The sequence below is a fragment of the Sminthopsis crassicaudata genome, chromosome 4, assembly GCF_048593235.1.
Source record: "Sminthopsis crassicaudata isolate SCR6 chromosome 4, ASM4859323v1, whole genome shotgun sequence".
NCBI classification, from domain to species: domain Eukaryota; kingdom Metazoa; phylum Chordata; class Mammalia; order Dasyuromorphia; family Dasyuridae; genus Sminthopsis; species Sminthopsis crassicaudata.
This window is the reverse complement of record NC_133620.1, coordinates 9374757-9399287: the sequence shown is the minus strand read 5'-3', so window position 1 is coordinate 9399287 and position 24531 is coordinate 9374757. Positions and strand designations below refer to the sequence as shown.

General features: G+C 44.2%; 1 protein-coding gene across 2 annotated transcripts in view; it reads right to left on the bottom strand.

Moving 5' to 3' along the window:
• The window catches only part of SLC35D1 (solute carrier family 35 member D1), a 53082-nt gene extending 29598 nt beyond the window's left edge, over positions 1–23484 (bottom strand). Inside the window, exons 1-9 of one of the 2 annotated variants that reach the window (XM_074265704.1) lie at positions 23174–23484; positions 22143–22176; positions 21955–22041; positions 21306–21373; positions 18832–18903; positions 13724–13792; positions 12007–12109; positions 6413–6505; positions 5405–6028 (exon numbers count right to left, since the gene is read on the bottom strand). In XM_074265704.1, coding sequence (XP_074121805.1) covers positions 5792–6028; positions 6413–6505; positions 12007–12109; positions 13724–13792; positions 18832–18903; positions 21306–21373; positions 21955–22041; positions 22143–22176; positions 23174–23376 — 966 coding nt within the window. In that variant the 5' untranslated portion in view covers positions 23377–23484 and the 3' untranslated portion in view covers positions 5405–5791. Of the gene's footprint in view, positions 1–5404; positions 6029–6412; positions 6506–12006; positions 12110–13723; positions 13793–18831; positions 18904–21305; positions 21374–21954; positions 22042–22142; positions 22177–23173 lie in introns of those variants that run through there. The other variant, XM_074265703.1, reaches the window with a different exon arrangement.
• Positions 23485–24531: the final 1047 nt, after the last annotated feature.

Genomic DNA, 24531 nt, shown 5'->3' with positions numbered 1-24531 from the left:
ACTCAACTCCCATCCCATTCATGTCCAGGAGGCCTTTTCTTCCCCATTCCCGGCTCTGGCTGTTTCCCAAGGACTCCTCCTCCCCAGCTCACTGTGGCCTGGAGGTGAATCCGGATCTCCGGATCTAGGCCAGACGAGCTGGAAGAGCTTTCGGAAAGTCTGGAGGACGAGGAATCGAGTCAGCTTTCCAAGGAACAGCGGACAGAAGCAGAGTGGCTCAGCCCCAGCGGGAGGCCACTCAGGGAATCACTCCTTGCCCACAGCATTTCGGGAAAGGGAATTACAAAGTGCACTGGGGTGGGCCGGGAGGATCTGGGTCCCCATCCCATCAACTAGGATTGTGGTGGGCCCCCGGGGCAGGGCACTCGGGCCCTGCATCCAGACCCATTCGGGATCGCTCCACCCAGGTGGCTGATCTAGCCTCAAGGTGCCCTTTGGGCTCTTTTTAAAGAGAGCTCTCGGACTTTGCAGGGGCCTCCTCAGAGCCTCCAGGGAATTTCCTGGTGAACTGATTTGTCTTCTGATACAGGTGCCTTTTATCTGCTTTTATCTCCCAGGGGACTGGTTTTTACCCAAGAATTACTGAAGGCAAATAGATCATCTGAAGCCCAGAATACTCCAGCAGGGGTTCTCAAACTATGGCCCTCGGGCCAGATGCGGCTGCTGAGGACATTTATGTGGCGAATGGGCTGAGGGGCGGAGGCAGAGTGTGAGCTTTTTGTTTTTACTATATTCCGGCCCTCCCACAGTCTGAGGGACAGGGAACTGGCCCCCTATTTAAAAAGTTTGAGGACCACTGCTCCAGGGCATGGAATGATGCAGGGCAAGGGCGGGGTGCAAGGGTTTGGAGCCTCCTTTTCCAGAGAGGTCAGGTAATTTGCCTGGAATCCCCAAGTTAGCAAGTGTGGAAAGAGCTGGGCCAGGCTTCAAAACTCGCCTCTGACACTTAGTCCTTTGCTTATGGCCTTAAGCCAAGTCTCTAGTTCTACCCTTCAGTTTCTTCCTTTGTGAAGGGAAAGGGATACTCCAGGTAGTCGCCTTCCAAATGTACAGGGAGGCCACCAGCATTAGGCCCAGATCGAGGGGCTTCTCTGCGATGGCGCGTGGATAATCCTGTGGCATAGGAGAAATCCCATGTGATCAGCCCCAATCAAACCCGTTGCTTTGTATAACAAATACATCGTCTCAAGCTTCTGTTGCAATCCCTATCTCTCTCTACAGCCCTGGCTTAGGCACTTAATATTTAATTGAGCAGGAATAAGACTGAAATTTTGTCAAGAACCTATTATGTACATGAAAGCCAGGCCAGTGGATGAACAACACCTGAGACCAGAGGTCCATCTTGGAGGAAGAGAGTCTTTGAAAAGGCTGAGCTGGGGAGAGGGCGAACTCCAAGCCAGGGGAACTAAAGGGAGGGAGCCCAAGCAGAAAGTGAAACAAGGCTGGAAGGTTCAGAGGTTAGAGCTGGCTTGTTGGGGGCCTTAAAGGCCAACCAACCTAAGGAGTCTACACTGGCTTCTTGAAACTTGGGGCAACTCCATCAGCTGGGGAGGGGCCTGATTTAGGAGGACAAATTTACCAGTCGTGGCAAGATTAGACGTCTAAGAATGGAATAAAGTGGAAATTGTCTGGGGACCCTGTCCCATAAGCACACCCTAAATCAATGTCAGTTCAAATGGAGAATTCACAGGCCTTAAAATTCCTCTCCTTTCTTTAGAGTACAGAGCTATATTTTATCTGCCTGGATCTCGGAGTCAGGGCTAGAAGGGACTTGAGAGATGATCCAGTCCAACACCCTCATTTTCTGGAGAATAAACTAAGGCCCAGAGAGCTCGAAAGCAAGCCAGGTAGAGTTGAGGCTGAATCTGGGTCCTCTATCTCCAAATCTATGGCACATCCCACTGTCCCACACTGCCTCTCGGGCTCAGAGATTTTAGAGGTGGAAAGGGTCGGGAGATCCTGTAGTCTTCACTTCAGCAGGATTTAGGATCTGAAGGGTAAAACTTCTGCATCTGGGTATGACAGAATATTGTAATAAGGGAGAATGATTTGGACTGATCTACAAGGTTGCAAAACAGAAAAAGGAGGCAAGGAAGTTGCTGGTAAACTACAGGATTGTGTGTACAGGAGACCTCTGGATGGTCTAGAAAACAATATCTCCAGCAGAAGGAAAAAGTCTCATGGCAACATCATGTCAAGTGGGGAACAATGACTGGTAAAGGGAAGGAGCCAGTGTTGTCTGAGCAGGGTAGAAATTGGGGTAATTGAGGGGAATTCTGTAGTCCCTTGCCTGCATTATGGCTACCGCATGTGACAGCTAATTAATAAACTTCTCATCAACCTGAGAGAATTTCTTTTTTACAACCCAACAGATCAAAGCTTTAAAGTTGAAAGGAACCACCAAGATCCTTGACTTCCACTCTTATTTTGCAGATGAGATCACAGAGACAGCAAATTTATGTGACAAGATCATACAGATAAATAAATAAAATAATAATAAATAATAAAACAGAGGCCCTTAGCTCAGAATTCCTGTGTTTTGCCTCTAACTTCAGCCCTTTTCCCCATACTATATTCACTCCCAATACACATTATTGCTCTTACTGCCACTATTATTCTTACTATTATTTATAGAAAGTGGATCACAATCTTAGTTTTCAATGAGGTCTCAAGAAGATAGGGAGGATGAAAATAACATCCACGCGTCAGTGAAATTCACTTTTTTTTGTCTCCCCATGTGTCAGTGAAATTCACTTCTTTTTGTCTCCCCATGTGTCAGTGAAATTCACTTCTTTTTGTCTCCCCATGTGTCAGTGAAATTCACTTCTTTTTGTCTCCCCTTCTCCCAGCCCCAGGGCCCAAAGTCCACAAACAGCCCACAAAATAACAGCCAGGGGCAAATCTTAACCTATGAGCACAAACCCCAAGGACACAAAAGAGATCTCTTGGCAGCTTCCCCCTAGAAATTCAAGGAAACAAAAGCTCCCACCACAGATTGCCAACGTGCTTACTGGCTTTGGGACCTGGTCCCTTGGCACTGCCATGTGCTCTCCTAGATAAGAGGTTAGCCTCCTCCCTTTTTATCTGAACTTAGTTCTTTAAAAACAAACTTTTAATCCGCCATAATTTGGGGAATTTTATTAGCAGACACAAGCATCTCCCTTATGATTCTATATCTTTAAACACAAAAAATGGATGGAATCAATCAATCAACAAACATCCACGAAATAGCCCCTGGGTACCCAGCAGGACGGAAGGCCGGGGAATAGGAGACACATTTTTTTCCCTCAGGAGTCTGAATTCCTGGGGGGCAGGGGGGAGGGGGACTACAATTACCAAGACAAGTAAATACAAAATACAGATAAAGGAGAAGCCAGTAATTCCTAGGGAGGGTGGAGAAGCACTGAGCACCTGTGAAGAGAGGGAGGAGATGGGGAAGGCTGCCCTGAAGCTGGGTTTCCTAAGAACTGGAGCTGGGACATTATGCAGCTGCCTCTCACCTCTCCCAGTTGGGCTCTAAGACTCCAAACTGGAACCTCCAAGCAGGGATCCCACAGCCGGGTCAAGCTCAGCACATCCCACCGAAGTCCTTCTCTTTCCCCCAAACCATTCCCCTCTTCCTAATCTATTTCTGAGGAGGGCACCTCCATCTTCCAGACTCCAGGCCCACCACTTCCCTCTTAGCTCCCATTTCCAATCTGGGGTCAGGTCTTGCTGATTTTGCTTTCCTAGCATGTCTCCCCCCGCCCCCTTCTCTCCTCTGACCCAGCAGCCTGTGCAGGGCCCTTTCCCCCTGGGCTATTGTGATAATGAAAGGGTGGAAGGGAATCTGGCTGCCTCCAGTCCTGTCCCTGTCCACCCCAGCCTCTGCTCCAACCTGATCTTCCTAAGTCACGACTTACCCAATAAAGTCCAATGGCTTTCTGTTACTGCTGGGATCAAAAATACAATCCTCTGGCTCTCAAGTCCTCCCCAACATGCTGAAATCTGCTCATACCTCACTCTTGGATCTACTGACCCTGACGTCCTGGCTGTTGCTCCCCCAAAACCCCCATCTCTCTGCTCTGGAAATTTTCTGTGACTCCTGGCTCTCTGCCCCTCCCCTTCTCTACCTCCCGGTTCCCTTCAAACACCTGGAAGCCTTTCCCAGGCCTTCTGAATCTCAGGGCCTTCTCTCCGAGATCATCTCCAACACCTGGATGTGTCTGTCCACTGCCAGCTGTATGGTGTCTCCCCATCCCACCCCCTTCAACTGTAAGCTCCTGGAAAGCAGAAACCATTTTTGCCTTTCTTTCCCTCACCAGCACGTGCATGATGCCTGGTATAGAACAGGCGCTTAATAAATGCTCATTGCTTGACTGACTACAAATCCCCTTTATAGCTGCCATCTTACGATTCACACATAAGCACATTGAGATTTCTGTATTTTTTACCCTGCTGACTTTTAACCCAGTAGATTCGGGGAATGGCAGCTGGACACCCTGCTTGTGCCTGCCCCTTTTTAACTCCCACAGGCAAATCCCAGGCTTTCGTGGGGCCCATATTTCAGTATTTGACCCTCCAGCTCCTCTTGACACATTTCACTTTCAAGACTCTGGGCAAGTCACTCGAGTTTCCACATCTCTAAAATGGGTGTTATAATTGTGAGCATCAAATGACATGATGTATGTAAAGTGCCTCTCAAACCTTAAGAGTCTCACAAAAATATGAGCATGAATCTTCTTTGTTCTATGGATGGCTTTCCGGGAGGGGAGACAGGAAGGAATCAAAGGGAAATAGAGGTGAGAGAGAAACCAAAGATCTGCAGCAAATGTAATTTTCAAATGTTGCACTAGTTCCCCTAGCCAGAGGAAACAGCTGTTCTCGGTAAATGGCCACCCTTCAGACTGTACCTGACAAAGGCCAGGTGCTAGAGTCTCTGCTTCCTTGGCCAGAGCAACCATGACCATTTTCCTGTGAATTCAGATGATTCATCCAAAGGCTGACTTTGTTAAGCACCATCTCCTACAAGAAGCCCTCCTGGATCCGGCTCCAATCCCAGCTGCCCCTTCCCATCCAAATCATCTGCACTTGTATTGCTATATAGCTATAGATGTAGTTCCCATCTCCCTGACAGAAACGTAAGCTTCTTGAAAGCATTTCTGTCCTTATACCCAGCAATGGGGCTTAGTCTTATAAGAAATGCTTGTTGATTGACTGACTGCCAATTGGTTGTCACATTTTAAAAAGTCTTAAGAGTATTTTATGATGGTGCTTTCAAAAACAAACCAAAGTAATTCCACAAATGAGCCTCCATATAAGAAGATATCATTCCATAAACAAGCCTCCAGATCATCTTGGGAGCAATTCCCGCTGGTCTAAAGAGCAATTTTTTTCTCCCATAGCACACAGGAGATGCTGAGGAGATGGTTTGTTACTTTACTTCACCAAATATTTTAGAATTTCCACATCTATCAAGCTGGAAGGACTGGAGACAAGAGCAGTGAGGAGGCATGGGGAGGAGGGGGGAATGAATGAGGAAAAAGGGGAGAGGGAGAGAAAGAGAAAGGGAAGGGAAGAAAGAGGAAAAGAAGAAAGACAGGGAGAAGAAGGAAAGGCTGAGGGAAGAAGGTGAAGGAAAACAAAGAGATGGAGGGAACAAGGGAGGAGGGGGGAGATGATGATTCTAGAGAAGAGATGATGGAATAGACTTCCGCTCTCTCAGCAGAAAGAGGGAACAGAGGGTTTACTAGTTTGTGAATGAAGATATTATTGAGAGGTAGAGCAAGGAAGGGGCAAGGGTAGGGGGATCTCAGTGTAAAAAGCAAGCCATATCGGTAAGACAAAATAAGGCGGAGTTTCGGTCTCCTCCGAGGTACCCTGGAGCCTTCCCAGCGAGGGGGCCTTTGCCTGCCTTGTGCAGCCTTGCTATGGAGGCCCTGGTGAGGAGCCAGCCAAACGTCTGCAGCGGGGGACCAGGACTGTTCGATACTACAAGGAAAGGGCTGCTGCCGCTCGTGTGGTCGGGACACCTAGTGGGGCTCGGGCTCTGTAAACAATGCATTGTGGGGCAGCAGTTAAAACAGAAAATAATCATAGGAGGAAGCTGGGCTTCGGATAATCCCACAACTTCTAGAACACAGATCTAGAAGCAAAAGGCTCCAGGGGCAGCCTAATCTGATTTCGTTTCCCTCAGATGAGGCACTGAGGCATGGAGAAGTTCAGTGTGAGTGTTTCAAGCTCCAGAGAACCGTCCCTCTCCTGCTCCTCCTCCCCTGCAAAGTGTCCCGGCAGCCAGGGCGCTATTTCTGGTTGCAGCAGCAGCTATTCTGAGGCTTTCTGGCTCGGTCGCCCACAGAGGGACGGGACAGGGCTGGGAAAGAAACCCTCCAAAGCCTGACCCGGGGCCTGGCCACGATTAGAAGCGTCCTACCTTCTGCGCGTCCCCTGTGAAGTAGGCGATGACCACGGTGGGAAGGATCATGAACAGTGCGTTGTAGTACAGGAGGCCGTACTTGCCCAGCTCCTGGGAAAGCAAACGGGGAGGGGTGAGCTCGGCCCCACAGAGCCCAGGGCTTCTCCCCGAGCAGCTCCACAGCAAGCTCCCTCCCCCAGTGTCTCCCGTCCTCTTCATACTCACTCACTCACACACACACACACACACAAACACACATAACACACACATACACACACATAACACACTCACAGTCAGACACACACACACACACAAACACACATAACACACACATACACACACATAACACACTCACAGTCAGACACACACACACACACAACACACTCACAGTCAGACACACACACACACACACACACACACACACACACACACACACACCTGAGGCAGTCTCCCTTCCTGGCATGGTATACGATGGGCAGCTCATTGAATTAAGTGGAAATAAATAGGCTCGACCCTCTCAGCTGGGCTTCTGGGGATGCAGCTGAGTTATACGGAGTCATTTCATGAGGTACTCCGGAGGGATCAGAAAAGGTGTCCCAAAAGGAGTTGGTGGCTGAACTGTGCTCATTAAACCTCAAAGCAGAAAAGACATTTCTGTGCGGGGAAAAGGCCTTCTCCCACCATAAATTACCCTGTTTATTTCAAACATCTGTATTTCCTGTCCAGGGCCATCTCCATTGTCCTGACCTACATCGGGCCACTGGACCCAGAGCTCTCTGGAAGGGAAAGTGAGGTAGGTGACCTTGCCCAGCCCTCTCTCCCTCAAATCCAAGTCACTCCCACGTCATGGTCTCATCTCCCTGACGTCGGAGTCCTTTTTGAGAACAAAGGAAAAATAACAATTCATCTATATATTTGTTGTCTCCCCTCACAGAACGTGAGATTCCCTGAGGGTTGGGAGTATGACTTTCTCCTTCTTGGCACCCCTAGGGTTTAGCATGGAGTCCGCACACAATAGGTGCTTAATAAATGCTTGTTGACTAAGATTGTGATCATTAATTAGCCTAGGCCTCCTCCCTGATTAACAGGAACTGCCCAGTTACTACCCTAGACTCCAAACAAAATGACCACCATAACCTCAGCCTCCGGTTCTGAAATGCTCCATCCCACGGGTCTTTGTTATTACTCATCCCCCCACACACAGCACTGGCCACCAGCGCAAGGAAGGCTGAGGAGAGGCCTTTCAGCAGAGCGGGCACTCCAGGGATTTCACCGGTAGAAAGCATAAGCTCAATCCACAATCACAGGAGGCGAGAAGCTGCCCTGGCCTCCGGGGCCACACCCTTAAAATTCCTTCCAATCCTAACACTTTCCGAATCCACAGAGAAAGTGTGACGGCAATTATCCAAGAGTAACCAGTCCTACCAGCAGAGGAGCTGAGAAATACAACTCCATTTAACTGGATTACAAAATCACTCCAGATCAAGGCTTGCATTTTACAGATGGGGAAACTGAGGCTGAGAGAATAAGTTGCAGAGCCACGATTAAAATTCAGCACTTTTTCAACTAGATCAATGCTTACTGGAAAAGTCCCTCTAAAAGAGAGGTTCTAAAAGGTTTTTTTGTTTGTTTGTTTGTTTGTTTGTTTGTTTTGTCTTATTTTTTGGTCATGGCCATCTGGGAAAGCCTATGGATCCCTTCTCAGAATATTTTTTTTTAATTCATACTTAAAGGAAATACTAACTTTCTGTCTGGGATTAATGAAAATAAGTCCTTTTCCCCATCCAAATTCATGGACCTCCTGAAACCTATTCACCATCTAACTACCCCACCCATTTTGGGGTCCACTGACTCAACGTTGAGGATCCCCTCCCCTTCTAAAAGATTCCGACAAATGAAATGGGCTAGAGATTCACATATGAATTTTCCAGATGCTGAAAGTTTATTCCTTTAAGCAGCAACATTTTGACCTTTAGAAAGGACCTTTAAAATGTTTCTGAATGACTCAGAGGCACTTTTCCAATCAAGGATAATTCTACAGAGCACTGAACAGTGAAAAACCTGAAAGGCAGCATGAAGAAATGCCGGGAAGCCTCCTCAGGACAGAAAAGCCCGGGTTCAAGTCCCAGCTCTGATGCAGACAGGCTATGAGACCCTGGCAACTAAAGGGGCAGAGCTGATGCTGAGCTCCCTGGGTGGAGGGAGCCTAGATCTGGGTCTGATTTTCTAGTGTGCCTGTCTCTGCTCTCCCTGACAGCTTCCCAGACCTGGCCTGCCTCTTGCACCCTCTTCCCCCACTCCAGCCTGAGTCACTACAAACACTCTTGCAGGTTCCAGAAGCAGGCAATGGCCTGTTTGGGAATTTTATCTATAATAAGAGTCCAAGGCTTGAGGGAGTCTCCTCTGAAATTGTAAACACTGCCTGGATTTGGAGATATATTTTTTAGCTCTTAAAAACTCAAACACACGTCTATGTACATATATATATATACATATCTACACAAATGTCTATGTATGTACATATACAAACATATATAAACATGTATATATAACTTTGTAAACTAAATTTTTATATACATATATACATACATACACACATATTAGTTCATATATATATGTATATATATATGTAATTCTTTGTAAACTAATTTTTTGTTCAGTTGCTTTTTAGTTATGTCCTGCTCTTTGTGATCCTATTTGGGGTTTTCTTGACAAAGATACTGGAGTGATTTGTCATTTCCTTCTCTAAATCATTTTACAGATAAGGAAACTAAGGTAAATAAGACTTGAATGACTGGCCCAGGGTCACACAGCTAGTTAAGTGTCTGAGGCCATCTTTGAACCCAGGACTTCCTGATCCCAGTGCCAGTACTCTATCTTCTGTGCCACAGTAAATTCTACTGTGAGAATTATTCCAGATAGCTAGGCTTGCTTGTTCGAGGAGTGAAAGGTCCACATTTAGTTCTTTTCTATCACCGATAACAGACAAGCTCAGGATATTTCTTGTGGCCATCTTTCCTAATCCTCATCTTCTCCCTCTTCATTCATTCATTTATTCATTCATTCATTCATTTGTTAATTCATTCATTCATTTATTTACTTGGCTGCCCCTCCCTCTTCCTTTGCTGGTAAAAACAAGCCAAATTTTATTATCCTGCCATCAAAACACAGATACATCATGCCTCCCTCCCCCAAGCACAGCTAGATGGTCCTTAGACCTTGGAAAGACCAAAAGTAGGTCCTGGGAGAGGGAAGTCCCTTTCCAGGGAGGGGTGCAACCCTGCTACAAACTTAGTACTTATCTCAGAAGGCTGCCAGAGGTAATAGTCAAAGACAAAATTTGCAACCAGAATCAACCAAATCAACCTCAATCAATCAACATTTATTAAGCTTCTACTATATACCAGGCACTGTACTAAACACCAGGAAATCTATTCACAATTTATCCATTCCACCACTTTGCAAAAAAGTGACAAAAGACAGTTCCCTGCTCTAAAGGAGCCCTAAATCTACCAGCAGAGACAAGATGCACACAAGTACATATGAAGCAAGCTAAATAAAAAATAACAGAGGGAAAGCATTAGGAGATACTGCTTCCATAAAGGACATTTCATGCATGTGCCTTTATTACCCCAAAGCGAGCTTCCTGGAGGAGTCTCCATCCTAATCACCCCCACGTCTTCATGCACATGCTCTACTTTGGGGACTGGTGGGAATCCCCCTCCCCCCCTTACACCCTACAAGGGCCATAACTTAGGAAAGCCGGGGCCTGACTCTAGCACCCCAAGCTTGGTGTTCCTGCATGTTGGCTTGGGTTTCCAGCAGCAGGCCCACAAAGCTGCCTCTCTGCTGTCTCCTCCTTCCCTGCCTTAAGACCTTCCAAGAGACCTCCATCCCCTTTGCCAGCTCTTCCACTCTCAGTTTCTCCAAAAGGCCCACCCCACCTTGGACTCCTTCACTTCAGTTTCCTCATCTGTAAAATGGAATCACCCCTGCAGCTTCTTTCAGCTTGAAATAATAATCCTCCCATCCCCTGGTTTCTACTAAAAACCATTAAGGCCTGAATACCTTGCTTCAGATCCAAGCTCCCAATCAAGTACCTCATTTTCCCCCAAGAGAAGGGAGTATGGCACATGGAAAGAACAGAAGGTTTGAGCTTAGATGGCTTGGGTTCAAATTCCCTTTCGGATATTTATTTCTTTGGGCAACTCTGTGAGCCTCAATTTCCCAATCTGTAATGTGAGGGTAAGCCAATGGGCAGCTGGGGGGAGAAACAGAGAGCCATGAATTAAACAGGACTCAAACTTGGATTCTGTTTTAGCTGTGTGACCCTGAGTAAATTATTTATCCTGCCTCATTTTCCTCATCTTTAAAATGGGATAATAATACCAGCTATCTCATACTGCTGATGGAAGACTTAAATGAGATAAAAAAATGTGTTCTCGTGTTGCAAACCTCAAAGTGCTATGTAAATGCTAGCTGATAATGAGGGGAGAGGGGAAGAGGGATAGGAGAAAGAAAAAAGGGGAGAAGGGAAAGAGCAAGACCAGGGGGGGAGGGGGAGAGAGAGGATGAAAAGGAAGGAGAGGGAGAGAAAGAGAAGAGAGGAAGGAGGGAGAGGAAGGAAAAGGGAAGAGGTGGAAAGGAAGAGCAGAAAGCAGGGGGAATAAAGGAGGGAGACAGGGAAGGGAAAGAAGGAAGAAGAGGGGGAAGTGGAGAGGGAACAGCAAGAGAGGGAAGAACAGGAGGAGGAGGCTGACCTCTATTCCACCAGCTCCTTATCTCTTGTAAGGGCTAAAACTTAAAGCACTGAGGTCAGACAACCAGCACTTAAGGCTAATTACCAATTGGCCAATACTCTATTAGAATATGCTTGGAAAATGGCCCTTCCCACTATCCTGTGCTGGTGTATACAGAGAATTGAAGGAGGGACTGGGGGGTGGAGTGAGACTAGCCAGAGTCACTTCTGGGTGAGAGAGGAAGAGGTGAGATCCTACACGTCCATTCCCTTGATTTCTACTGCTAAAGAACAAGAATAAAGACCAAGGACTTTTGCTTATCCTGACTCCGGCTGATTCTAAGGCATCCAGGGTGCTAATGTGGTCATCACAATCTCCCCTCTTTTACTCTAAACCAGAGACCACTCTAGACAGGGAAAGGAGTTGGCCTGGATCCAGGCCCTGTCTGTGATGTGACATATATTCTGGACAAGTCACTTAATGTCTCTCTAACCCCAGTAACTTGCCAAGCTTCTCCTGTTTCACAGGAGGCGCTGAGCTATACTGGGAAAAGAAAGATTATTTCTCATTTGGGAGTTCCATATATCAGTGAAATCACAGCAGCAATCAGCCTCTCCCGCTCTGAATCCAAGCCAGCCCTATTTATGAGCATTTAGGAAGCCCCAGATATTGTTCCAGGGAGCTAGGAGCACAGAGACAAAATGAAGGCATCCCTGCCCTCAGGGAGCCTCTGTGCTATTCAGTCTACCCCTCTCAGGACAATAAGTAACCCACTTCTCTTTACTCTCCCTCCCCCCCCAACTAGGCCCACTGCCCCACACACATGTCCAGGGTCAGTAACCCCTCCCAGAGAGGCCTTGGGCTGCTACCAACCTTGGAATCGAGTTTCTGTTTCACGTAGGCGCCATTGGCAGCCGTCAGGACGTCATTCACCAGGATGAAAACATATCCTTCCAAGTCAAAGGCCAGGTCGGAGCTGAAAATGTAAACAGCAGTTCAGCAGGCAGGGCATTTCCAGGGAAGAAAACATACTTCCTACTTAGCTTGCCTTCAGGGCGACCCTCAGAATCATCACAGAAGAGGAACCATTCACAGAACACTCAGGAGGTTCCCAGAATTAGGACAGTTTGTTGGTACAGAAGTCAGGAACGCCCGAGTTCCAATCCAGCTCAGACACTGACTATTTGTGTGACTCTGGGCAAGTCACTTTACCCTGTCGCCTCAGTTTCCTCATCTGTAAAATGAGCTGGAGAAGGACCCCAGCAAACCACTCTAGTATCAAACCTCAAACAGGGTCACAAATTGTGGAACACAACTGAAATAAATGTCCAAAAAAGAAAAACTCTTTGCCCATCTTTGGTCATTTGATGCTGAAAACTACTTTGGAAAGTAGATACCTTAATTATGCCCATTTTACAGTTGAGGAGACTGAGGCTGAGAGAAGCCACCAAAGGTCCCACAGATGGTCAATATCTCAGGCAGAACCAGAAGTAAAGTTTTTCTGCCTAATATAAAGGGTCAGACACTGTGCTAGAGGCTGGGGTACAAGAACAAAGGGGAAATAATTTCTGCCCCCAAATAGCTTAACATTCTCTCTCTCTCTTTTAAATTTACAGTTTTCTTCTGTATTTGACAAACACCAGATGTGAGCATTTGCATATACAGAGACTATTAAAAGAAATCCATGATCTTGCTTATGTACAGCTTAGTTCGGAAGCTTCCATTCTAATGGGGGGCAGTGAGTGTATATATGTATACATGGGAATATATATCAATCAATCAACAAGCCTTTATTAAGTGCCGACTAGATGCCAGTTAAATGAATATTGCAAAGTGAACACAACAAAAAATTAATATGAAAGCTAAGTGCTTTTTGCAAATATTATCGGCATATGAACAATAATTGAATTTGGAGAAGTAGAGTTATATCGGGCCCAAATTATACCATTAATAATTGCACACATTCAAATGTGTTTTTTGGCAGGCCTGTTGTCATTCATTTTTAATGTTCCCATTTCTATAATTCAGGCTTTCTTCACATATTTATAAACCACGTTACCCTGCCAGTGGCAAGTGGGTGAGTCTTGGCAAAAAGCAGAATCCAGTAGGTGTAGTTAGGAGAATCACCATGAATTTATTGGAATAGAAGAAAATACTGGGCAATTCTAATTCAGAGTAAAACAGAGACCTCAAGGGCCACGGACTCCACTCCCTCCATTTTGTATTTGCGGGAACCGAGCTTAGTCACCCGGGCAGGAGGCAGCAGAGCCGGGATTCGAATCCAGGTTCTTTCTCTAAATCTCCAAGCTCTCAGAGCCTTGAGTCAAGTGAATTCAAATTTTTTAGTGACCTCGATCTCAAAGCAGTTGATAAGATTTAGTTCTTAGAAAACAGTCTGTGTGTTGTACTTTACAAAAACAGGATTCTCCTCCCTCCAAAAATTCTTGTTTTTGTTTTTCCCCCCGGAGATAATGTCATATGTGCTAATCTCTAGAACTCAGCACAATGCCTGGCACATATAGGCACTTAATAAATGTTTCTTGACTGACTGATAGTCTAAGGACTATTTTTTGTGTAACAGGAAACGTACCTAGCAGCTACAAACGCTCCAATGATCATCGCAAAAACGGTCATCTTAACACCCCAAGAAAAGGTCTTCCTAGAATTTAAAAAAAAAAAAAAAAAAAGTTGTGGTTATATGTCCAAGACACTTCTATTGTTTTGTGAAGACATTTTACTACTTTTCTTAATAAATACATATGTACCATAATATGTACACAAAACTACATCTTTATTTCAGCCTGATTGGTTTTCTTTATAATCCTACTTTATGCATTTACAAACACCAGTTTTTGAAGAGGGAGCTGCACCAGCCTGCCAAAAGGGTCCAGGAGACAAAAAGGTTAAAAACTCTGCATCTTCCTAGATCTGTCTCACTGTCATGCGATAATCACAATTGCTCCTGATCACCTGAAAAATAATCCTTGAGCAAGTACCTCTGATAAAGGCCTCACTTCTCAAATATATAGAGAACCAAGTCAAATTTATAAAAATCCAAGTCATGGCTCTATTCAACAATGAGGTAATTCAAAGCAATTCTGATAGACCTGGGATGGAAAGACCCATTCACATTCAGGGAGAAAACAATGGAGACTGAATATGGATCAAAGCATAATATTTCCACCTTTTATTGTTGTTTGCTTGATTTTTATCGTTTTCATGGTTTTTTTTTTCTCTTTTGATCTGATTTTTCTTGCACAGCATGATGAATATGGAAATATATTTACAAGAATTACATACTTAACTCATAATGGATTGCTTGCTGTCTTGGGGAGGAGAGAGAAAAAAATTGGAAAACAAGGTTTTGCACAGGTGTTAAACACTATCTTTATATGTATTTTTGAAACTAAAATATCATTTAAAAGTTAAAATAAAAATACAGGTCATTTCTCGGTTGATGAATGGTTAAAGGATATGAACAGGCAGTTTTCACACAAGGAAATCAAAGCTACTTAGTCATATGAAAAAATGTTCCTCATCACTATTGACTAGAGAAATGCAAATTACAACAACTCTGAGGTGCTACTTCATGCCTATTATATTAGTTAATATGACAAAAAAGGAAAATGTTCAAGATTGGGGGATGTGGGACACTAATACATTGTTGGAGGAGCTATGAACTGACCCAGTCATTCCAAAGAGCAATTTGGAACTCTGCCTAAAGGGCTTTGGAATTATGCATAGTCTTTGATCCTGCAATACCATTGCTACATCTACAACTTAAAGACTCACAAAGGGCTAAGGGGGAACTTATCTGTGCAAAAATATTTACAGCAGCTCTTTTTAAGGTAGCTAAAAATAGGAATCAAAGGGAGGCCCATGAATTGTGAAATGGCCGACCAAATTACGGTAGATGATTATAATGGAATGCCATTGTACTATAAGAAATGACAAGCAGGATGATTTTACATGAACTGATGCATAATGAAGTGAACAGAACCAGGAGAACATTGTACACAGTAACAGCAACGTTGTACAAAGAACAGCTATGAATGACTTGCTTTTCTCAGCAATACAAAGATCCAAGACAATCCCAAAGGATTTAGGATGAAAAATGCTCTCCACTTCCACAGAAAGAAGTGATACTGATTGAATGCAGACTGAAGCTTCCTATTTTTCAATTTCTTTCTTTCTTTCTTTTTCTTTTATTTGAGTCTTCTTGTACAAAGTGAACAAATGTTTACATAAATGCACATGTATAACCTATCTCAGATTGCATATCTTCTCAGGGAGGGGGAGGAGGGAGAGAAGGAAATTGGGAAGGATAGAATTTGGAAATCAAAACTTTTTTAAGAATATATATATATATATATATGTATATGTATTTATATTATATATATACATTTTTTTTTTTGGCTGAAGCAATTGGGGTTAAGTGACTTGCCCAGGGTCACACAGCTAGGAAGTGTTGTGTCTGAGACCAGATTTGAACTCGGGTCCTCCTGACTTCAGGGCTGGGGCTCCATCCACTATACCATTTAGCTGCCCCCCCTTTTTTTTTAGAATATTAAAAAATATTTTAATGTTATTGGAGGAAAACAAAATATTTTTAATTTTATATATATATATATATATATATATATATATATATATGTATATATATATATATATATATATATATATATATATATATATATATATATATATATATATATATATATATATATATATATATATAAAATAAAATAAGCCATTTGGGGGACTTATGAGGTCCTTTCACTTCTGCAATATAATGACAGAAATGGCATGAGGAGACTAAGAATTGCCCAGTTTTTAGGCCACCTGCAAATATTACTCTGGCCACTAATAAATTTTGGTGTGAGATTTCTCATATAGCGTTGAGTTGCAAGTCAATGGAAGATGATTCACAAGTTATATAAATTCCTCTTTTTGTCCAGATCTGTGGTTTCATCATTCCCAATGAAGAAAGTCCTAGCATTCCGAGACCACTTTTTTTTTTTTTTTTTTTTTTTTTTTTTGTAACTGAGTCTTGGAAGTTGCCTCATGTCACACAGGCCTATGTATTCAGAGGGGGGATCTCAACCCAGATTCTCCAGAGTCAAAGGCCAGCTTTCTTTATAGAGTATCATGGCACTTCTCCATGAGGTGAGACTTACAAAAATCACACCAAGTGATTCACTTCGCCATATACACTAGCTCCAACACTACCAGGATGCCTCCAACTGCCAGTAGGTTTCATTTTCCTCTCTACAAAAGAAGCTTTGACTCAGTGGCCCATTTGGTCTTCCCAATTCTAAATCCATGGTCCTGGAATTGTTTTTACTTCCTGCATTTGGGGTAAGGGGAGGGATTGAGCAAGGTATATGTGCTCCATTATAGAAAAATAGTATGAAAAGTGAATTTAGGTAAACTAAATTACCTTTTTTATGTATTTACCTCGCTTATTTGATCTTCCTGAGTGAGCCAAATATTTAAAGGCATCTTGGAGTGAATCCTTGTGCAAAATGAATTCTTAGAAGGCAAATACCTGAGTTATCCCTTCCCTTTTTCGAAGGAAATGAGTTTAGATATTTGTATAGTAAATGTACTTAAAGGGATGTGTTGACAGAGGGAAGAAGCTATAAGCATTGTTTAAGAAAAGAAGCCAGTCTGTATCCCAAAAAGATCATAAGAGAGAAAAGGACCCCCATGTGCAAAAATATTTGTGGCAGCTTTTTATAGTGGCAAGAAACTGGAAACTGAAAGGATGCCATCAATTGGGGAATGGCTGAATAAGTTGTGCTATATGAAGATAATAGAATATTACTGTCTATAAAAAACAATGAACAGGCTGATTTTAGAAAGGCCTGGGAAGATTTACATGAACAGATGCGGACCAAAACAAGCTGAACCAGGAATACATTGTACACAATAACAGCAAGAATGTACGGTGATCGACTTGGTTCTCAGTGATTCAGGGATCCAAAGCAATCCCAATAGACTTGGGACAGAACATGAAACAAAAAAAGAATTAAGAAAAATGAATGTAAGTCAACACATGTTCACCTCTTTTTTTCTGTTTTTTTTCCTTTTTAATCTCTCCCATGGTTCTTCTTTTTTGCTCTGATTTTTCTCTTCAAACATGACTTATAAAGCAATATAAATTAAAAATAAATAAATTTATTAAAAAAAAAAGAAAAGAAATGAACAGACTGATTTCAGAAAGGTCTGGAGAGACATGAACTGATGCTAAATGAAGTGAGCAGAACCAAGAGAACACTATGCATGGCAACAACAAAATTATGTGATGATTAACTGTGATGGACTTGACTCTATTTGACAATAAGATAATTCAAGACAATTGTGATTGGGCCATCTCTATCCAGAGAAAAGACTATGGGGATTGAATGTGGAGCACAACACTGTTGTTGTTTGCTTGCTTTTTGTATGGAATTATATTGAAAAATGCCAAAGAACTGCATATGTTTAACCTGTATCAGATTGCTTGCTGTCTTGGGGAAAGGGGAGAGGGAAGAGAAAAATTTGAAAACAAGGTTTTGCAAAGGTGAATGTTGAAAAACATCTTTGCATATATTTGGAAAAATAAAATACTGTTTTTTAGAAAAGAAAAGAAGCCAGGGCATAAAAATTATGTAAAAAAAATGAGAATATGATCCCCATCTTCTCTGAGCAGTTGACTCTAGAAAGTAACTCCTACTTTCTTAATATCTTCAAGCCCAAATTTATGGCCCTCTCCCACTGACATTGACTCTGAATGCCCGAAGAAGAGGTCATCATCTTTTTTGGGGGGAGATCTCAAGACCCCTTTATACTCTTAAAAATTATTGAAGATTCCAATAAGCTTTTGTATATATGGGTAATACCTCTACCAATATTTACCACATTAGACATAAAACCTGATAAATTTTAAAATATCCATCAATATTCATTTTAAAACAATAATAAACTCATTAGATGTTACTATACTTTTTATAAAAACAAACCTCATTTCCAAAAAAAAAAATTGTGGGAAAAATGGCTTTATATAATTGTGCAAATCTCCTTAATGTCTGGCTCAGAAGAGGACAGTTGGATTATCTTATCTGTTTTTGTCTTCATTCTATTGCAATAAGTTGTTTTGGTTGAAGTAGAAGAAAATCTGACCTCATAGATATATAGTTAGGAAAGGGAGGATTATTTTAATAGGCATATAATGTTTGATATTGTCTTGACTCTTGGATCTCCTGAAAGGGCCTCAGGGACCTTCAGAGGACCTCTACTTTGAGAGCACAGCATCAAATCAGCCAAGCAAAGGAGGAAATACTCTATTATCCACATTTATCCACATTACAGCAATAGCTAGTAAAACAATAAGCTTAACCGCTATGGATACATTTTCTATCCTGATGATATTAACCTTTCCAGAGGAGAGATGATAAAATATAGTTTCCTGCTTTCACTAAATGAGAAACCACAGATGCTGAATGTTGCATATACTGTCTGATGTGGCTGCTGTTATCAAGTGTATCTGAACTGTTTTTCTTTGTAACAAGGGGAATGGAAAGAATCTCTTTGTAACAAGTTTGGCAGACTGGAATGAGTGTGTAGGGAAAAGTTCCTGATGTGAGAAACAAATGGCTTCAATAAAATGTGTAGAAGACTTAAGACACAGAAAAATATGTTAGAAATTGAACTTACTTGAGTAATACTCCTTCAGCAATCATTGTAAACAAAATGGAGAACCTTCTCAAGACTGTAAACATTGGCAAACTATAAAAGAAAAACCATAAGCCAAAATAAATGCAGTGCTTTTCTTTTATACTTTAAGGCAAATGATCTCTGGTTCTGCTAAGGTGACTGACTCCTTTCCTTTTGGAAATCTCAATTCCACTGCCCCAATCATTTCCCAAAGTACCCCACTCTAATATTGCTTCCTGCCCCTCCCCATCTACCCATGACATACTCAATTTTACCTAAAACCTGAAAAATAAATTTGGTTCACCTAGTCAGAAGTACTAAAAGAGGGCGAAACTCTCAATTTAACCTGGAAGAATCCATTTCTGACATCTAATCTTTGTCCATTTATTTAAATTATTCGGTGACTGTGACCACAGCATACCATCGGTCTAAAATGTTGTCCTTTCTCTTCTATCTGCCAAATCCCTATCTACCCATCCATTCCCCAGCTCAAAGGCCAGCTTCTCCAGGTAAATGTTTCACCTCTACCTATCTGAGCTTTACAAACAGCCGATGCTCAAGAGAAATGCAGGGGTCTTTCTGTGACAAGCCCCTGTCTAACTCTATGGAAACATTACCAGTACTAGATTTGAACTCAGAAAATTCCTTCACTTTCATCATTTTGTTTCTCTAAAAGGAGATTGGACAACATGGGCTCTGAATTATTTCATCTAATCTCTAAAATGAAGGGGAAGGACTAAAAGGTCTCTGAGATTTCCACATCTGTGAGTCCCTTCATCTTTCTTTATCTCAGTTTCTCCCTCAGTCATTTGAGAAGCATGATTAGACCAAAGATATCAAATATGGATCCCATCTGGCCCTTAGCACTCTAAATATAGCCCAGACCAGATTAAATATTTAGCTGGGAAATATTTAGCAAAATAAATAAAACTATAGTCAAAAAATGTTAATATATGTTTTTTTTCTAAATCAACTTGCAGTTTCTTGCTTTCTCCATGAAAAGGAGAGGGGATAAAGGAAGAAGGAAACTTTTAACGCGAATTTATCAGGATCCTTACTAGTAGCCTCTGTTTTCTCGGAATTTGACACCAATGGTCTAAATGGCCTGGGGGGCTCCTCCCAGGCCTAAATTTACTAAGAGAGTTTTCTATCACAATACCAGAATCTTTAAAACCATACAGACCCCTTTCAGTTAGAGGAATAGCAGATGGGTGTGGCAGACCTATGGGGGAACAGGGACACTCTTTCTTCACCACCAAGGACAAGCAGTCTCTGCTAATGTACTGACAGTAAGGAATAAGTCAGCAATTAGATATTTATATTAGGGCTTTGCATGAGGCCATTTAAATTCCCCTATGGAGGCAGGGGAGGAGAAGGGAGAGCAGGATTAGCTTCACTAGCCTCTCCCCTAATGTTATTTTTATACACTGATACAAGAACTCCAAAGTATAATAAATAACTACTCCAAATAACCTTCCTGAGAATGAAATGGAAAATGTCTCAACTCCATCGTCCTGTACTTTGATTACTCACTCCTCCCCTAAAAAAACCTTTAGTTAATGGAAAGAACATTAGCTTCTACAATAATATTTTTTTTAATCTAGCATTCATATAGAACCTTCATGACTGAAAGGACTGAACTACAACAAAGAACTGAACTGAGATTTTAAGCCAAGTTCTAGAGCTAGAGTTGGGAGAGACCTCAAAGTCCATCTTAATCTAATCTCCTTTTACAAAAAACCAAACTCATCAGCTGATGAGTGAAGCCACTTAGTTTTCTGAGTATAGTTTAAGTGTTTTAAAAATCTTAACTCATTTGATCCTCAAAACAACCCTGGGAATAGGAGCTATGTTTATCTCCATTTTATAGCTGGTGAAACTGAGGCAGAGGTTAAGTGATTTGCTCAGAATCCCTCAGCTGATAAATGTCTGAGCTTGGATTTGAACTCAAGTCTTCCTGATTTCAGGTTCAGTACTAGTTCTGATACCACTTTTTCTGCTTACTCCCTTTGTGATTTTGGGAAAGACATCTTATCAATTTCCTCATCTATAAATAAATCCTTTGGGCCTATAATCCAGCCTTTGAAATTTCTATCAGCTCTAGTTCTAGGACATTCTTGGGCCTCAGTTTCCTCATCTGTAATGATGTAGATGGCCTCTATGTGCTCTTCCATGCCTCAGTTTCCACATCTGTAGAAGAAGGGTTTTTTCCCTCTAAAGGAACCTCTGTGATTCCAAAGCTATTTTTATGATCAATGATCAAGTCCACCCTTCCTCATTGCCTTCAAATGTGAAAAATGACCAGAGAAATCCTTTCTAAATAATGATGCCTCCAAGAACCACCTAATCCTGCTCCCATCCTGATTCCCCTCCACTGCCCCACAGTCTGTTGGCATATTGGCCACTTCCATAGGATCTAAAGAACATACACTATATCAATCTCACTAAAAAACAGGGAGAAAAATAAGTCATACTTCAGTTTCTTTGTGCTGAACAGTCCTGTGATTTGGTTCCCAAAATACAGTAGAGGTAGTGGAAATGTCTAGGGAAAAATGAAAAAGGAATAACAAAACAATCAATCAGTAAGATAGCTGAAAGCCTGGGAGCCTTTCAAAAGAGCAGCATGTTTCATTATGTGATCAAGTCCTTTCAGTGTGCATAAATGATTTCAGCCTCCTTCTACCCCAAGCCAACAAATCCATATTGCCCTCCCCCCCAACTCTAAGAAAAAGTGAAAAGTTGCAAAATATGTAAAAAAAAAAAAAAACAACCCTCAATTTCATCACTTACTTAAAATCCAACTTGTGCTTATATATATCAAGATAAAATGGGATGCTATCCCATCTTCATTAGGAAAACAGAGAAAAAGACAGTTTTTTTTTAAAGCATAAAACATCTAGAGAAACTTCGAGCCCATTAAAAACAGAACCAACTTCCCATTTTGTTTTCTCATCCAAAAGGAAAGCTTGGTTCTTTTTTGAAAAGCTTTTAAATAAATTCTTCACCTTGATTAAAAGCAACTTTAAATTAAGACGTGTTCAAAGCTGGCTGCTTTCAATATGTAAAGAACAGACGGCTAGGAACGAGATGGAGAGCACTGTTCATTCATTTGCTTGTATTTACCTTCCGAGGTATATTTCGGTCAAAGTCAGGAAACTTGACTACCCTGAGCGCCTTTGCCACCCAGAGGACGATGACGGTGGCCAGCATCTGTGCAGAGAACAGACATTCACTGTTCAAGCAGAAAGAGCTCTCGGGCATTGAAAAGTCTACAAACCCCTTACCCCCTTACTCCTGAGATTCCAACTCACCTGGCCAAGTCCAACACATAGTGAGGAAGGGAATCTGTGCCCCCGGCGGGGAAGAAAAGAAGGGAAAAAACCACATCAGCAAAGCGTCAGGGAGCATTACAATCACAATAGTAAGCAAAGGAGAAGTTTTGCCCTTCAGCTAAGGACAAACAAGGCATTTCCAGCCGAAAAACTTGCCCGGCCCGAGGGGCGAAGCCACCGCGGCGGCCGGGGAGGTGGCGGCCAGTCCGGGCTTGCGAGGCTGCGGTGCCAGTTGGTGCCCTCGGGAAGTTGATATACGGCTGCTGGCTCAGCGCCTTCTCAGCCTCGAGAAATCTACTCGCCTCTAAGTCCCGAGAAAGCAGATGAAAATCACTAGAGAATCGATCTCCCTGCCCCTCGGGCACGCAAGGAGCGGCTCGAGAAAGGCAATGGCGGGGAGGCGGTAGTTCCAGGTCCCCTGGACTCCCATGCCCATCGCGGCTGCGCTCGCTTCCCGGGGCCGGGCACACCGAAGGCTCCTTTGCGGCAGCTTTGCCCCGGTACTAAGTAACTGATCACTTTCCCTGCCATCGATCCGTCCCACCGCCATGGAGCGGTTTCCCGTTTAAAGGGCTCTGCAGAGAAGGCGATGGACGCTGAGCTTCCCCAAATGAAGGTTCCCTCCTTGCTTCCGCCCCCCGCTCCCCGCGCGGTGCCACCGGCGGAGCGGCAGCCGCGGGAGCTCGGGGTCCTCCGGTGCCCACCCACGCCCGCGCGCGCACGGGCAGCAGCAGGCACGATTCGGCTGAGCCATGGCAGCCGGGCTGCCGCCGCCGCCGCCGCCGCCGAGAAGGGGATGGGCGCTGCCGCCTCCGCCTCCTCCGCCGCGGCGGCTCCTGCGCCCGGCAGCGCACGGGTTAAGGTAAATCCCCTTCCCTGGCTCCGGCTGAACTTTGTTAATCTTCAACTTTGGCAGCGGCGGCTCAAAGTCCGCGGCTCCCGCCCGCCCCGCGGCCGCCGGCCGCCCGCCCGCCCGCCGCGCCCGCAGCCTCCGCCCGGCCGCCGGCTACCTGTAGCTGGTGAGCACGCTCTTGTTCACCACGACGATGAGAAAGGAGCTGACGCCGTAAAAAGCGGCGGCCAGCAGCTTCAGGAACAAGGTCAGCGTTTCGGCCGACGCCATCCCCAGCTCCTCCTCATCTCTGGCACTGGAGGATCTAGCGGGGGCTTCTCCTTTAACCCGAGCATGCTGACGTCTATGAACTTCCGCCATGGCTGGGGCCGCCGCCGCCGCTGGGGCCGCTGCTGCTGTGGCTCAGGCAGCTGCTGCCGCTGCTCGGGGGAGAGCGCCGCTGCACCGCCTCGCACAGCCGCCTAGGCAAAGGCACCTCCGCTGGGAGGCGCGCGCTCCTGGGCCGCCCGGGAGGGCGGGAGCCGCCGAGGGGCGGGGGAGCAGGGGAGCGGGAGGACGAGGGGGCGGGGACCGACGCGCCCCAGCCCGGCGGCCGGCTCCGCCCCCGCTTCTCCGCTCCCACCAGGCCGAGAGCCGGCGCCGTCCTCGGGCCGGGGGCACCTGGGCGCCCCGGCTGGGGCCGCCCCCCCCGCACCATCTCGGGCCGGGGTCGGGCTCCCTCGGCCCTCTGCGGCCCAGGGGCGGCAGTTCATTTGCCAAGAGACGGAAAAGGGGGAGCCTCTGGACCAATCTCCGATGGGAAGGGAGAATAGGAAGGGAAGCTTCTGATTGGAGCATTCTCGCTCTCCTCCTGCATCCCTCCTCCTACGTCCACAAACACCCTTCTCCGCCTCTCCTCTCCCCTCTTCCTCCTCCCCCTCCTCCTCCCTACACAAACACACTCTTCTCTTCCTCCTCCTCCTCCCCCTCCTAGGTAGAAGTCAGGGGCCTTAGAGACCATCTAGTCTAATTCCCTCAGTCAACTAAGAAGATTTGGCCAGCACCTGCTAAGAGCAAATCCTCCCTCTACGAATGAAAACACCCAAGCCCCGAGAGCCGATAGAATTTGTCAGTTCCCTCAGGTGGCTCTTCCCATTCCTCCTGAGCCGGAGGGCCTTCTCTCTGAGGACGGTTCCAATTTAGTCTGTTGCTATCTATCTATCTATCTATCTGTGTGTATAGATATATACATGCATACATACATATATATGTGTGTATATATATATATGTATATGTATATATATATATATATATATATATATATATATATATATATATATATATATATATATATATATATATATATATGTTTGCATATTGTCTTCCCCTTTGGATTGTAAGCTCCTTGAAGTCGGGCACGGTTTGCTGTCTTCCTTTGTAGCCCCAATCTTAGCATACTACCTGACACATCCCTGACACCTTGATGTTTGTCGATCAATTAATTAATCGAACAAGTTGCATCAGATCCCCTTAGGT